Raw genomic sequence first — 14,869 nt, forward strand, 5'->3', positions numbered from 1 at the left:
CTATGAGCTAGTCCATTTTATTTTTATTATATAAATTATTTCTCATTTCAATCGAACTAAAATCCACGAGTTCTGCAATTGGGCTTTTAAATTGGCCTCAAATTTTATTTTTCATTTTTTGTTATTTTATTTATTTTGTTAATCGTTAAGAAACCGTGAGCAGCCATTCAGCGAACAACTATGGCGACGGAGCTGGAGGAACTCCTTGGCTTTCTCTCATCTTCTTCTCCACCAGTGAGTTTTCTTCTTCTTTTTTTTTTTTCTTGCTAAAAAATTAATAGCAGGGTTTCTGTTCTCTCATCTGAACATGTAAAAAATATACGTAATTGATACTTGAGTATATTATGTGCCAATCTTTGTGGTGAAGATGATAAAGAAAATATTTTTCAACGTTTTAAATCCTTTTCGTTTCTGGGTTTTGATCAAAATTTATGATGTTTTTGGAGTTATCGATTTGATTGATTATAAGCAATGTGCAGATTAGGAAGGCGGCTGTTAGTATTGTTCGGGATTACACTGGGTCGGAGGACGGGTTGCAGTCTCTTGGAAAATACTCTAGTGTTGCCTTTCCTTCGTTGGCTCTCCTTCTAGCTGAAAATAAGGTATTTAATATGATGATTTACTTCTACTTTTGGTTGATGAAGCCGTATTAAGTTTTTTCGCTGGACTCTAGCTTTCCTAAGCCTTGATATTGGAATAATTTAGCTTATGCTTGGATGAAATTATTTGAATTGAGAAAATAATCTAAGCTATGAAATCAAATTACTCCTTTTTTTTAGAATTTGAAGTTTGTTATACTAATTAATAAGTAAGTTAACAATGGAAGGACAAGTTGAAATTGGCAGACTGAGGAATTTTGAATTGATGGAAATCAAGGATATTTAAACAGGTTTGATCTATTGAAAATATTAGATTTAAGATTTTTTTATTTCAGCATCCGAATGCACCCTCAGTTCCTTGCTTTTTGAAATCTGATAAATAGTTTAGGAAACCACTTATAGCTTCTGAATTACAATTTTTGGTGTTGGTCTGGTCCTATATTTGTGCCGATCTTGTTCTCATATTGGAAGCACCTTTAGTTGATAATGTGTGTTGCTAGCCTCTGTAAAGGTCTCTTTTATGTGTTTGTGGCTGACAATGTCCTGCTCGTGTTTGAGAATAAGATACTCACAATTAATTTTGCTCATAATTTCTAGTGATGCACTGTCACGGGTTTCAAGCACGTTTCTTTAAAGGTTTAAATGTAATTGTGAACTTGTTCCTTGATGGGTGGTGTGCAATGAAATGAGTTGGAAGCCCTGATCAATACCTTTCAACTATTTTTGAACCTAAACTTTTGCCGCTATAAGCACCCATAAGACTCAACGTCAACCACACAGAAGTGGAACCTGCAAGCACAGTCTTGGGAGCAATATTGTGTGCTCACTTTTGTCTGAAGTTGGCAGCGGTAATATAGCAAGATATAAGGTGGAATAGGTGCTATAAGGGTTTGGAAATGAGACATGATGGAGTCTGCCGGAGTAACGACTCTTACGGCCTAACTAACCTTTCCCTTGACCAATTCAGTGTTTGTGTTTACCATGTCTCCTTGCCAAGTTACTAAACTTTGAATGATCATGAATATATGCTCTGTTTTGAATGATTGGTTGTGCTGTTAATTCCTTCTTATTTTTCATTTGTTCAGGAAGTTTCAGAACCTGCAGCAGAAGCACTTGTTAATTTGTCACAAAACCCATCTTTTGCAGAAAAAATGGTCGAAATGGGCATCATCAAGACATCAATTGATATTTTGTACAGGAAAGATTGTGATATTACTCACTTGCTGATCATGCTACTTGTTAATCTCACACAGTTGGATTCCGGTATTGAATATTTGCTTCAGGTGGCCTTTATCCTCTTGTTACTTTTTTATTTTATTTTACTTTTTCCTGAATAGGAAATATATTATTGTTTGAAACCATCGATAAGTATAGCTCGCTGATTGACAAATATGAATTATTACCCCTTGATCTCTGAAAAGGCCTGAATAACTAAAGTTGTTATCATGAACCTTGATTCTTCAGCAAGGAGATGAGAAGATGCATGGTCTGTATGTCATGAAGCTGGTGAGATCATTCTGTACTTCGTCTAGTGAGAAAAGAGGTGGGTTCTAACTCCACTTCGATTTTGTTTTCCTTCTGTGATAAGATAATTTTTATGACATTCCCTCTTTTCCAACACGTATGTAAGCACCATCCTTTTTTTGTTTATATCAGGTGATCCCTTTGAACACGTGGCTTCGATACTCGTGAACATTTCTCAGAAAGAAGCAGGAAGAAAGCTTCTGCTTGACCCTAAGCGGGGACTTTTGAAACAAATTATTAGGCAATTTGATTCTTCTAGTTTATTGCGAAAGAAAGGGGTATATTTATTTCTTTTTTTGTTTACCTGAAATCCAATTTCAACGTGGGTTATCTTCTTTCAAAACCACGCTCTGATAAAAATGAAACTGAAATCAAGAGCGGACATTGTCTTGAAGCTTATGTTTGATGTTTTAGAATCCTTGAGTGAATAAATCGAAATGAAATTTCAACCTTGATCTTTTTTTTTCAGGTCTCAGGAACCATTCGAAATTGCTGTTTTGAAGCTGATAACCGACTGCAGGATTTGCTTTTGATCTCAGAGTTTCTTTGGCCTGCACTTCTTTTGCCAGTTGCTGGAAACAAGGTTATATATGCTTGAATCAACCTTTTTTAGCTTTGTGAAGCTGCTTGCTACTTGAATTCACACCCATGGGAAATCAAATAGCACACAAGGAAACGGGTTTTTTGCACAAATAACCTTGTGCAAAAATACTTTAAAAAAATACTCCATTGGTTATTTTCATATCACCGACGGAGATAATTTTTTTTAAATATATATTATTGTGCAGGGTAAGCTGTGCAACTGACCCCCATAAGAAACTGTTTGCATCAATGCTCTTAAACTGTACTTTCAACATTTGCCTTCACCGCTGGATTTATTATGGATTGTTACTCCACATTCCTTTGGACTTCATGTGAACAACTGGGTTGTTTTGTACTTCTTGATTCTTTGACAATTAAATATAATTCTGGTTTTTCGCTTTGTTTTTCTTGTTTCTGCATATTTTTCTGTATAAATGTTTTCAATTTAGTATGACGTCTAATATACTGACATGTGATAGATATACAGTGAGCAAGATATTTCTAAAATGCCACCTGAGCTCGGGAGTGCACTCTCAATAGAACGAGAAACAGTAGCAAATCCTGACATCCGTGTCCAAACACTGGATTCCATATATTTAATCATTTTACAGGTGAACTAACTTGTTTTTTGGCTAGGGTAAACTTTTTCTTGAACTAATCTGAAATGTAGTCATTATTTGCTTTTGCCTAGATATATTGGTATTATTATCACCAGTCACCACATTAGAAAATCTCCAACTTTTAGGGTGTGCTTGGAAATTAACATCACTAGTTTGAATTTATATGATTTTTGCCTGTTAGTCTTGAACGTGCCATAATCTTTGTTTGGATTATCAACTTCACTTTCTCTATTTCTATCTTGTTGAGTTTGTCATAGAATCCCTTAGTCGCAATAGACTGTGTTCAAGGTCAAACAAGTTCGACGACAACCTTGTATGATATCAATCAAAAGGTATCTTCGCCTTCTTCACACGCCCTACTTTCATGTTCCAGGAAGCAGGTAGGAGAGCTTTCTGGTCTGTTAATGGACCTCGAATACTTCAAGTGGGGTATGAAGATGAGGAAAACCCGCAAGTAATGGAAGCATACGAGCGAGTTGGCTCGTTGGTACGATTTAAATAACATTCGTGTGAATCCCATTGTTTCATTTAATCACGTAATAAATTATCACGTGTATCCAAGATCGTAACGCATTCTTCTTTATGCCAGTTGATTCAAGAAGATGGAACCAGCCAAGCCTCCACATAGGTTTTGCATCAGGAGTAAGTATGGGTTGCATACTGGTTTGCAAGATGTTTTATGGATTCGGTTCGTCAGTTTCCTTGAAAACTTACGGCAAGAAAATTGTGGTTTTGCCGTATTTTTAGTATTTGTTAAAGTTTGTGCTGGAAAATGAGATAGAAAACCAGTCTTTTTTTTGGGGGGGTTTAAGATTAGAGAACCAGATTTTAGATATCTTTTAATGTTTATGTTCGAAAGGGAGTAAAAAAATCATGGAAGTGTTTGGCATTGTAATGTGCTAATGGGAGTATTATAGGATAAGTTATGACATTATACTTCGTTTTTCCCTCCAAACAGAAACATATATTTATGAGTAACTGAATTTGTTTAATTTCATTTTTAACTTATCTTTTACTGATGTAAAGCATTTGGTACTTACAAATTCAAAAATTATAAGCTCCACATAAAATATTTTCACAGCTAAATGGAGAAAAGATGGAGTTTTACAAGTTTATAATATAACATTAATAAAAGTTGAAATATCATATGTTTCATAAATTCATTGACTTTATAACAAAATAATAAAGTTACATGAACCAAAATTGGAACTCTCTCTTAAAAACTAAGATGGAAACCACTATTTGTTATCTTATCATTGATTATTTTACATTGGGATTGATCATTTGACGAACATAATAAAAGGTTCATGATTTTAGATCTAAATTTATATAAAAATAGAAAATGGTAATCAAATTTCGACTTTAGTATGTTATTTTTTTCTTGTAATTTTATAATTTTTTCGGAAGGGACAATATATGGACACAAATATGACGATAGCATGCACAATATCACGTGGACATTATCAATGAACAAAAACTCTTGTGAGACGGTCTAATGGATCAATTTCGTTGGTCGAATATCTTATTTAAGTTATCAATGAAAAAGTATTATTTTTTATGTTAAAAGTATTACTTTTTATTGTGAATATCGGTAGGGTTGATCCGTCTCACATATAAAAATTTGTGAGATCGTCTCACAAGAAACTTACTTGAGAAAGAGAAAACAAAAATTGAAAGGTAAATGACTAAAAGTCTAAAACCTTTAAAAAAAAAATCATTCTTTGCTACTCGAGGATTGCAATTTTTTTTTAAAAAAAAGGCATAATTTTTTCTTAAAAGTTGACTGCAAAACCAAATGGAATTTCAATGTTGGGTTTTTGTAATTTTGGCGCGGGGAGAAATGGAGGGCATTTCCCACCGCGCCAAAATTCCAAAAACCCAACATTCCCGCTGTTAATACTTGATGAATCAAGATCCGACCACCACATTACTTCATTTCTTTGTGTTTTCCTTGGCCTACACTCCGAAATCCAACAACAAGAGGCTCGAGAATTAATTCAAATTGTTGAAAATGGATATGTCAGATATAGCCAGGAAACTGGGCCTCTCCGAATCCAAGCAACTCATCCGCAAAGCCGCGGAGCTGCGTCGTCTCGCAGATATTCAGTTTGATTCTTCAATTATTGGCGTTGTAAGCCCTCTTTAATTGGGGGGAAAAAAACAAACCCATTTCTGTTTAGTAGAGATATTATGTGATCTCTTTGAAGTTTTACAATTTTTATGCATTTATATTGATTTTCAGGGGGAGGTTTGTAAGGCCATTATTTGTCTAGAGATTGCTGCTTCCAGGTAGTTACCCACAAATGTTTATCCTTTATAATTCTTGATTTGGAGACTTGTGTTTGAATTCGTGGAGATGATTCTTGCTAATTCTGTTATGTTAGGATGGAAGTTATGTTTGATCGACAGGCGGCGGTGAAGCTGAGTGGGATGTCTGAAATGGCATATAATAGATCCTTTAATTCAATGCAGAATGGCATTGGTGTGAAGTAAGTATTTGCTATCATTTCATACTAAATTTTTCTAGAATTATTGATTTGGGAATTCAGATTTGATCTCTTTTGTTATTGGCGATAGGAATAATCTTGACATTCGAGAATTGGCTATTCAATTTGGATGCGTCATGCTCATTCCCTTCGTTCGCAAGGGTCTCGCATTGTAAGCATTTGATTTACCACTGCCAGGTTTCTTGTTGATTATCATCTATAAATTACTTAATTAAATGTTGATTAAATTTATCTGATTGGTTATTAGTTCAAAAGACTGGATCAAGATTTTGATTTGGGGGTTTTAGCAAAGCTTTATCGAATATGCTCTAAAAAATTAGAGCGAAAAAGTCCCAATTTTTAAGTGAACTAAACATGGCATTGTAGTCGATTGCAAGCTAGGCACTGGTAAATCAGTTCAGACAATTTAATGTATTTCGGGGTTGGGAACAAATTATATTATTCTCTTGGGAGGGAAGGAGGTGATGTTGCTTGTTATTTGCTCTATCACTGGTTGGAATTCCCAGACTCGATTGGTCATTTTCAGGTACAAAGATCGGTTTCTGGCTTCATTGCCCCCTTCCCGTAGGGGGAGTACTGACTTTGGTCGTCCTGTTTTTACTGCCATAGCATTCTACCTTAGTGCCAAGAAACACAAGGTTGCAAAAGAATCTTGAATTCTCTTTAACACTCTCTCCCATTTTACCGTCATCTCATATGAAATGTATGGGAAGAGATTTTTAGTGATTATTGTGTGCTAATTCTGCAGCTTAAGGTAGACAAATTTAAGTTGATTGAGCTTGCTGGCACATCTGAATCTGAATTCTCTAGTGTAAGAGTCATCATCTTCTCTTTGATGAGTCATGATTTGTTATCCTGTATTCATTTAGCAGTGCAATTTCAGGTACGCACCTCAATGCTTGATCTATGCTTTGACCTCTTTGGGACGACAAAAGAAAAGAAGGATTCTAAAGAAATTAAAGGAAACCGAGGTAACACAAATTTCCTTGGATACGCTTCTTTGCCATCACGCCAATCAAAAGTCTCTTTATTTGTTGTTATTCTCAACGGCTAGATAAACTAATTCAAGTCTTTCACTGGAAGATGCCTTTTGTTAAATTGGCGAATTTTCTTCTTATTTTTTGGCCTTGTGACGCAGAGCTTTTAGATGCATTACCGGACAAAAGAAGGGCCGAGGATGGGGGCTATTGTTCTGATGATGGTGAGGTAATCATCTGCAAATGATCTCAGCAGAGTTTAATGTTCTTTTTTCCTTGCAAAAGTCGAGTGATTCTTAAAGAAACAAATAACCTTCACAATCAGCCCTCTATGGTTCTATGAAATATAATCACTGAATCTGTGAATGAGTCTTGTTTCCTATTTGTACTCCGTAAGCAACAAATTTATTCACTTAACCCCAGGTTGGTTGATTCACTTGCAGACTTCTGCTTACAAGAAGCGTAAACTAACAGAAAGACTTGATTATGATAAGTGGAAATCTTCTGTTCTCCAGTCTAACACCAGCAGCAAGATTACAGGTAGTGAATTTTACCCTTGTCACCAAAAAAAAAAAAAAAAAAGTTCAATTCTTATATATATTTATGATAATTGTCATGTTCCAAATTTATAGGTCCTAACAAGAGAGCCAAAACTAAACAAGGTACACTTGATTTTCTGAAGAGACTACCTAAAGCTACAGCAGACGCTTAACCAGCAACATAATATCTCGAGGAAAACATGGTGTAGTCCATGGCTCATGCATTTGCATGAAGAATTCATCTTCAATCTTTTTGGCAGATTTTGTTCGAAACTTGGATAGAATGTCTATTGAATTTTTTTTTAAAAAAAAGATGATATGGCCATGCACATGAACATGGCGATCTTTTCCTATGGTACAGTGATTTCATTGTTATGTTTATAATATTACAAATCACAGAAGCTTATAAGTTTATGTGTTGATGGATTTTCTTTATAAATACTTGAATGTATGTAAATACAGTTGAATGCAATTGAATTATTTTGATGAAGAATTGGGTTTAACTTTATATTTATTCAATATTTATGTCAAGCTAATGCTACGTTTGGATCCATAAGGTTCACAATCTTATGAAACAATGCTTTCAATCTAGGTGAACTTGATCCAGCTAGCCGTTATCTTACTATCCTGATTGTATCCAATGGCAAATGTCTATGTACTTATAATGCATCAGTTCAATCTGATCTATTCAAAAGTGACCCCGATATATTCTTAAAGGGAAACCTTTCGAGATACTACTAAATTGTTCTTTATAGGGGCTATTGCACTTGTCCGCAAATGTCCATTTCCCTGAACTGTACACACAGGGCACTGGCATGGACTTGGGCTCGGGCGATACCATACACCATCCCCATAGCTCGTAGCATTGGAGGGTCAAAAGGCCACTTGGGTGTACCGTCGGCAAAAGTGGATGATGGTAGGGACAAATATTAATGGTGGTAGTTGTGGGTCGACAAACGCAGCAGAGAATTCAATAATTGTTTGCAAATTAATGAAAACACATTTCACAGTAATCATGGTTCGCAATCGCGATCGCGGAGGTATGACATTTCGCGGAACGATCACGGTTGATATTTTTTAAAAATTAATATAAATTGAAAATTTTGGAAAAATATTTAAAAATATGTAAATCAAAATAAATATCATTTAAATAGATTATTGGATGAAAACAATATAANTTATTGTGAATATCGGTAGGGTTGATCCGTCTCACATATAAAAATTTGTGAGATCGTCTCACAAGAGACTTACTTGAGAAAGAGAAAACAAAAATTGAAAGGTAAATGACTAAAAGTCTAAAACCTTTAAAAAAAAAATCATTCTTTGCTACTCGAGGATTGCAATTTTTTTTAAAAAAAAAGGCATAATTTTTTCTTAAAAGTTGACTGCAAAACCAAATGGAATTTCAATGTTGGGTTTTTGTAATTTTGGCGCGGGGAGAAATGGAGGGCATTTCCCACCGCGCCAAAATTCCAAAAACCCAACATTCCCGCTGTTAATACTTGATGAATCAAGATCCGACCACCACATTACTTCATTTCTTTGTGTTTTCCTTGGCCTACACTCCGAAATCCAACAACAAGAGGCTCGAGAATTAATTCAAATTGTTGAAAATGGATATGTCAGATATAGCCAGGAAACTGGGCCTCTCCGAATCCAAGCAACTCATCCGCAAAGCCGCGGAGCTGCGTCGTCTCGCAGATATTCAGTTTGATTCTTCAATTATTGGCGTTGTAAGCCCTCTTTAATTGGGGGGAAAAAAACAAACCCATTTCTGTTTAGTAGAGATATTATGTGATCTCTTTGAAGTTTTACAATTTTTATGCATTTATATTGATTTTCAGGGGGAGGTTTGTAAGGCCATTATTTGTCTAGAGATTGCTGCTTCCAGGTAGTTACCCACAAATGTTTATCCTTTATAATTCTTGATTTGGAGACTTGTGTTTGAATTCGTGGAGATGATTCTTGCTAATTCTGTTATGTTAGGATGGAAGTTATGTTTGATCGACAGGCGGCGGTGAAGCTGAGTGGGATGTCTGAAATGGCATATAATAGATCCTTTAATTCAATGCAGAATGGCATTGGTGTGAAGTAAGTATTTGCTATCATTTCATACTAAATTTTTCTAGAATTATTGATTTGGGAATTCAGATTTGATCTCTTTTGTTATTGGCGATAGGAATAATCTTGACATTCGAGAATTGGCTATTCAATTTGGATGCGTCATGCTCATTCCCTTCGTTCGCAAGGGTCTCGCATTGTAAGCATTTGATTTACCACTGCCAGGTTTCTTGTTGATTATCATCTATAAATTACTTAATTAAATGTTGATTAAATTTATCTGATTGGTTATTAGTTCAAAAGACTGGATCAAGATTTTGATTTGGGGGTTTTAGCAAAGCTTTATCGAATATGCTCTAAAAAAATTAGAGCGAAAAAGTCACAATTTTTAAGTGAACTAAACATGGCATTGTAGTCGATTGCAAGCTAGGCACTGGTAAATCAGTTCAGACAATTTAATGTATTTCGGGGTTGGGAACAATTATATTATTCTCTTGGAAGGGAAGGAGGTGATGTTACTTGTTATTTGCTCTATCACTGGTTGGAATTCCCAGACTCGATTGGTCATTTTCAGGTACAAAGATCGGTTTCTGGCTTCATTGCCCCCTTCCCGTAGGGGGAGTACTGACTTTGGTCGTCCTGTTTTTACTGCCATAGCATTCTACCTTAGTGCCAAGAAACACAAGGTTGCAAAAGAATCTTGAATTCTCTTTAACACTCTCTTCCATTTTACCGTCATCTCATATGAAATGTATGGGAAGAGATTTTCAGTGATTATTGTGTGCTAATTCTGCAGCTTAAGGTAGACAAATTTAAGTTGATTGAGCTTGCTGGCACATCGGAATCTGAATTCTCTAGTGTAAGAGTCATCATCTTCTCTTTGATGAGTCATGATTTGTTATCCTGTATTCATTTAGCAATGCAATTTCAGGTACGCACCTCAATGCTTGATCTATGCTTTGACCTCTTTGGGACGACAAAAGAAAAGAAGGATTCTAAAGAAATTAAAGGAAACCGAGGTAACACAAATTTCCTTGGATACGCTTCTTTGCCATCACGCCAATCAAAAGTCTCTTTATTTGTTGTTATTCTCAACGGCTAGATAGACTAATTCAAGTCTTTCACTGGAAGATGCCTTTTGTTAAATTGGCGAATTTTCTTCTTATTTTTTGGCCTTGTGACGCAGAGCTTTTAGATGCATTACCGGACAAAAGAAGGGCCGAGGATGGGGGCTATTGTTCTGATGATGGCGAGGTAATCATCTGCAAATGATCTCAGCAGAGTTTAATGTGCTTTTTTCCTTGCAAAAGTCGAGTGATTCTTAAAGAAACAAGTAACCTTCACAATCAGCCCTATATGGTTCTATGAAATATTTTCAATCACTGAATCTGTGAATGAGTCTTGTTTCCTATTTGTACTCCGTAAGCAACAAATTTATTCATTTTAACCCCAGGTTGGTTGATTCACTTGCAGACTTCTGCTTACAAGAAGCGTAAACTAACAGAAAGACTTGATTATGATAAGTGGAAATCTTCTGTTCTCCAGTCTAACACCAGCAGCAAGATTACAGGTAGTAAATTTTACCCTTATCACACAAAAAAAAAAAATCAGATCAATTCTTATATATATTTATGATAATTGTCATGTTCCAAATTTATAGGTCCTAACAAGAGAGCCAAAACTAAACAAGGTACACTTGATTTTCTGAAGAGACTACCTAAAGCTACAGCAGACGCTTAACCAGCAACATAATATCTTGAGGAAAACATGGTGTAGTCCATGGCTCATGCATTTGCATGAAGAATTCATCTTCAATCTTTTTGGCAGTTTTTGTTCGAAACTTGGATAGAATGTCTATTGAATATTTTTTTAAAAAAAAAAGATGATATGGCCATGCACATGAACATGGCGATCTTTTCCTATGGTACAGTGATTTCATTGTTATGTTTATAGTATTACAAATCACAGAAGCTTATAAGTTTATGTGTTTATGGATTTTCTTTATAAATACTTGAATGTATGTAAATACAGTTGAATGCAATTGAATTATTTTGATGAAGAATTGGGTTTAACTTTATATTTATTCAATATTTATGTCAAGCTAATGCTACGTTTGGATCCATAAGGTTCACAATCTTATGAAACAATGCTTTCAATCTAGGTGAACTTGATCCAGCTAGCCGTTATCTTACTATCCTGATTGTATCCATTGGCAAATGTATATGTATTTATAATGCATCAGTCAATCTGATCTATTCAAAAGTGACCCCGATATATTCTTAAAGGGAAACCTTTCGAGATACTACTAAATTGTTCTTTATAGGGGCTATTGCGCTTGTCCGCAAATGTCCATTTCCCTGAACTGTACACACAGGGCACTGGCTTGGACTTGGACTTGGACTTGGGCTCGGGCGATACCATACACCATCCCCATAGCTCGTAGCATTGGAGGGTCAAAGGCCACTTGGGTGTACAGTGGACTGTCGGCAAAGGTGGATGATGGTAGGGAGTGATATTAATGATGGTAGTTGTGGGTCGACAAACGCAGCAGAGAATTCAACAATTGTTTGCAAATTAAGAGAACGTTCACAGTAATCATGGTTCGCAATCGCGGTCGCCGAGGTCACCGTTCCAGTTCTCATGACATTTCGCGGACGATCACGGTGGATATTTTTTAAAAATTAATATAAATTGAAAATTTTGGAAAAATATTTAAAAATATGTAAATCAAAATAAATATCATTTAAATAGATTATTGGATGAAAACAATATAATAAATATATTTTTTAAATTTTATTTACGTCTTATTGAATCACAAAGCATATCTTTGTTATATATCGAAATTTTCACAACTTTCTCAAAATTAAAATATACTATTAAGAAAGTTTTGGGATATAATCAATTAAATTTTTGAAAAAATTTCAATTTGAGTTACATATGTTAACCCAAATTGGAATCAAAGTTCTTCAAAACTTACTTTAGAATTACATATTATTGAACATCAACTAAAATACATAAACTAAAATCAATATTTTACAATCAATTTAATTATTTATTATTACACATTCGGATGAAAATTAGAGGTACATATGTTAACATTTTTTTTTCTTTTTACCATTCCGTTTTCCGTGCCGTTTCTTCGATCCGTGTGATTCCACTGATAGCACGGTATTTTCTATCTACGTAACGACGCCCCAAAGCATAAACGATCACACCCAGGAACTTCGTCAAGGTGAGCCTTGTTCCCTTTCTGGAACGGTCGGATATCATTCAGCAAACCATGACAGTAATAGGGGAGCTCTATTTATAGAGCTCTCCTCTCATTGTAATGTATCCCTTCATCGAGTTCTTTCTCTCATCTTATAGAATTTAAGTGCTTAGTTCTATGATATTTGTGAGGTATTTGTTCTCATGTATTAAGAGAATGTGTGTTCTCTTTGGAAACACAGTGAGTGGTTATACACCATAAAATATTATAGTGAAATTCTTTTATCTTGCCCATGGTTTTACCCAAATAATTTTAAGGGTTTTTCACGTAAATCTCGGTTCCAATTTATTCTTTATTTTCATATTATCATTTCAAGTTGTCGCACGTGGGATCAACATGTACCACTTGCGAGTAATACTTGATTATTCGGGAAACTAAATATGCTAAACTCATCTACTTAGGACGTAAATTTGCCTAATCAATATATGTTCATTTTTATCAAAATGGAACTCAAATTATTGATCACAACCGGCCAAATCCAGCAGTCTGAACTTTTGTTAGTGCCTAATGGTCAGGCACAGACAACAGAGTTCGAAAAGACACAAGTTGAGTTAGATAAATCGTTAGATTTAGGTCCAAATTTAACTAGAAAGTGTTGGACCGGAAAATGTCCAAATTCAACTATTGATCATTTTTATGCCTTCGTGGGAATAATGGAATGTTTTGCAGATCAACGATGGTAGTTTTCATACTCTACCGACTCTGTGGTGACTGAAGTGTCAAATACAGCTCATATGATTTGGTTGAACTCTTAATAAAAACCAGGTTTCGATACTGTAGACGAGTAAGTTGAAGACGCTAATCCACGAACCCCATCGAATACAGATCATCAACCCGAAACAACATGAGCTAGAAAAACTCAGATTAATCTTGTGTGTTTTTTTTTTGGTTCTCTTTGACTAATGGAAAACAAAATTCATAAGTGATGAATTGTTGGGGACTTTTGTGCCCATAATCGTGTACTTGGTTTACTCGAGAATGTATGTAATGGTAGGATCACTGGATATGTATAGGCTGCATTCCCAAAAGAAGAGGATAAAAAGAATTTAGTGCCTAAGAAGGAGGTGGTGAAAGGGGTCTTCAGGCTGCTGTTGCATATCTTCTATATGCTGCCAGTGGCCACAAGTCTAATCTTCTTCTTCTTTTTGAGCTGCTAATGAACAAGTTTTTTTATGTAAAAAAAGTTCTAGTAATTTTTATTTCATTTAGAAATTTATTCTACTATTTTTCATGCCAAAAAGTCTGAAACATCAAAAGCATGATTTTTGTTCCTGATATACGCCTTATCAACTTGTTTTAAAATCAATTAAACTTTATGTGATAAAATTAATTTATTTGTTGTAGAATAAAACAAAATAAAATATACATTAACTTTTAATGGAGCTAATGATATAATTTGTATATATTATATTGTTGGGTTGTACAAACGCTAGCTATCTTGATTTTGATCTTGACAAAATTTGTTTTGTCTCTGACATATTTACTCGAATATACAGCTGAAGAGAACTCAATTATCTAGAAGTCATATTTCAAGCCGATCAGGTTAGTTTGGACTTTACCTATGCTAAGCAGACGCCATAATGTCCAGCTGGAAGTCACAGATACAGCGAACGACTAGATTTGACCCGTTCTTTTTTTTGTTCGTATCTTATAAACCAATGATCTAAATGACAATCGGGAAAAACGATTGAAAATCCAACTCAATTTTCTACAAGTCATACTTCAGACCGGTCAAGTTAGTTCAGATGTTATCTATGTTAACCGGATGCTGTAAGATCGCGCTGAAGAACACGGATACAACAAACGGATAAACTTTAGTTATGATATTTTAACCATATCTTTCAACTATTTTATCGTAATGGAACGATCAACATGAGTTACAAATCTAAAACAATGATCTACAAATCATATTCAAAAGTTGAAGTCTGAATCGGAACTTAAGAAGCTAATAAACCGCGATAAAATTGTTGGTTTTGTAACACACATACAATTGCCAACCAGACAAAATAATACCGAGATTTCGAGCATATCTCTATCATGATTGATTTATGTCACCGCACCACTAAGTGATGACAAAATATTTCAATGGACAAAAATAAGGATGACTTTTACTTGGGATCAAAATATCTTACCATGTAACATTAACCATGGGATTTCTAGGTCTCAAGTAAAATTTGAGTAAGGTTGGATCA

The 14,869-nt window shown here is 34.9% G+C and overlaps 3 protein-coding genes across 3 annotated transcripts; all 3 read left to right on the forward strand.

The window, feature by feature from the left end:
• The first annotated feature begins 77 nt into the window (after positions 1-77).
• LOC140990193 (uncharacterized) lies at positions 78-4,322 on the forward strand. Its single transcript, XM_073459773.1, has 9 exons — positions 78-234; positions 480-602; positions 1,685-1,882; positions 2,064-2,142; positions 2,256-2,401; positions 2,593-2,706; positions 3,185-3,316; positions 3,699-3,812; positions 3,915-4,322. The coding sequence occupies exons 1-9, from the start codon at positions 181-183 to the stop codon at positions 3,951-3,953; spliced, it is 999 nt and encodes a 332-aa protein (XP_073315874.1). The 5' UTR covers positions 78-180; the 3' UTR covers positions 3,954-4,322.
• Positions 4,323-5,143: 821 nt separating this feature from the next.
• On the forward strand, positions 5,144-8,192 carry LOC140990194 (origin of replication complex subunit 6-like). The gene is made up of 10 exons (XM_073459774.1): positions 5,144-5,456; positions 5,568-5,614; positions 5,710-5,814; positions 5,903-5,983; positions 6,359-6,470; positions 6,581-6,643; positions 6,716-6,803; positions 6,971-7,038; positions 7,253-7,349; positions 7,442-8,192. Exons 1-10 carry the CDS (start codon positions 5,337-5,339, stop codon positions 7,519-7,521), a joined length of 861 nt encoding a protein of 286 aa, XP_073315875.1. The 5' UTR covers positions 5,144-5,336; the 3' UTR covers positions 7,522-8,192.
• Positions 8,193-8,768: 576 nt separating this feature from the next.
• Positions 8,769-11,468, forward strand: LOC140990304 (origin of replication complex subunit 6-like). Its single transcript, XM_073459919.1, has 10 exons — positions 8,769-9,081; positions 9,193-9,239; positions 9,335-9,439; positions 9,528-9,608; positions 9,984-10,095; positions 10,206-10,268; positions 10,341-10,428; positions 10,596-10,663; positions 10,883-10,979; positions 11,070-11,468. The coding sequence occupies exons 1-10, from the start codon at positions 8,962-8,964 to the stop codon at positions 11,147-11,149; spliced, it is 861 nt and encodes a 286-aa protein (XP_073316020.1). The 5' UTR covers positions 8,769-8,961; the 3' UTR covers positions 11,150-11,468.
• The last annotated feature ends 3,401 nt before the right edge of the window (positions 11,469-14,869 follow it).

The sequence above is a fragment of the Primulina huaijiensis genome, chromosome 12, assembly GCF_012295235.1.
Source record: "Primulina huaijiensis isolate GDHJ02 chromosome 12, ASM1229523v2, whole genome shotgun sequence".
Classification (NCBI taxonomy): domain Eukaryota; kingdom Viridiplantae; phylum Streptophyta; class Magnoliopsida; order Lamiales; family Gesneriaceae; genus Primulina; species Primulina huaijiensis.

What these genes read in the sequence shown, in the direction of transcription:
- LOC140990193 (XM_073459773.1), top strand. Translation starts at nt 181, where the DNA reads ATGGCGACGGAGCTGGAGGAACTCCTTGGCTTTCTCTCATCTTCTTCT. An exon ending in TCTCATCTTCTTCTCCACCA is followed by an intron (nt 235 to 479) that starts GTGAGTTTTCTT and finishes AGCAATGTGCAG; the next exon opens with ATTAGGAAGGCGGCTGTTAG. An exon ending in GTTTATTGCGAAAGAAAGGG is followed by an intron (nt 2,402 to 2,592) that starts GTATATTTATTT and finishes TTTTTTTTTCAG; the next exon opens with GTCTCAGGAACCATTCGAAA.
- LOC140990194 (XM_073459774.1), top strand. Translation starts at nt 5,337, where the DNA reads ATGGATATGTCAGATATAGCCAGGAAACTGGGCCTCTCCGAATCCAAG. An exon ending in GTTCGCAAGGGTCTCGCATT is followed by an intron (nt 5,984 to 6,358) that starts GTAAGCATTTGA and finishes GGTCATTTTCAG; the next exon opens with GTACAAAGATCGGTTTCTGG. An exon ending in TTAGTGCCAAGAAACACAAG is followed by an intron (nt 6,471 to 6,580) that starts GTTGCAAAAGAA and finishes CTAATTCTGCAG; the next exon opens with CTTAAGGTAGACAAATTTAA.
- LOC140990304 (XM_073459919.1), top strand. Translation starts at nt 8,962, where the DNA reads ATGGATATGTCAGATATAGCCAGGAAACTGGGCCTCTCCGAATCCAAG. An exon ending in CTAGAGATTGCTGCTTCCAG is followed by an intron (nt 9,240 to 9,334) that starts GTAGTTACCCAC and finishes CTGTTATGTTAG; the next exon opens with GATGGAAGTTATGTTTGATC. An exon ending in ATTGTTCTGATGATGGCGAG is followed by an intron (nt 10,664 to 10,882) that starts GTAATCATCTGC and finishes ATTCACTTGCAG; the next exon opens with ACTTCTGCTTACAAGAAGCG.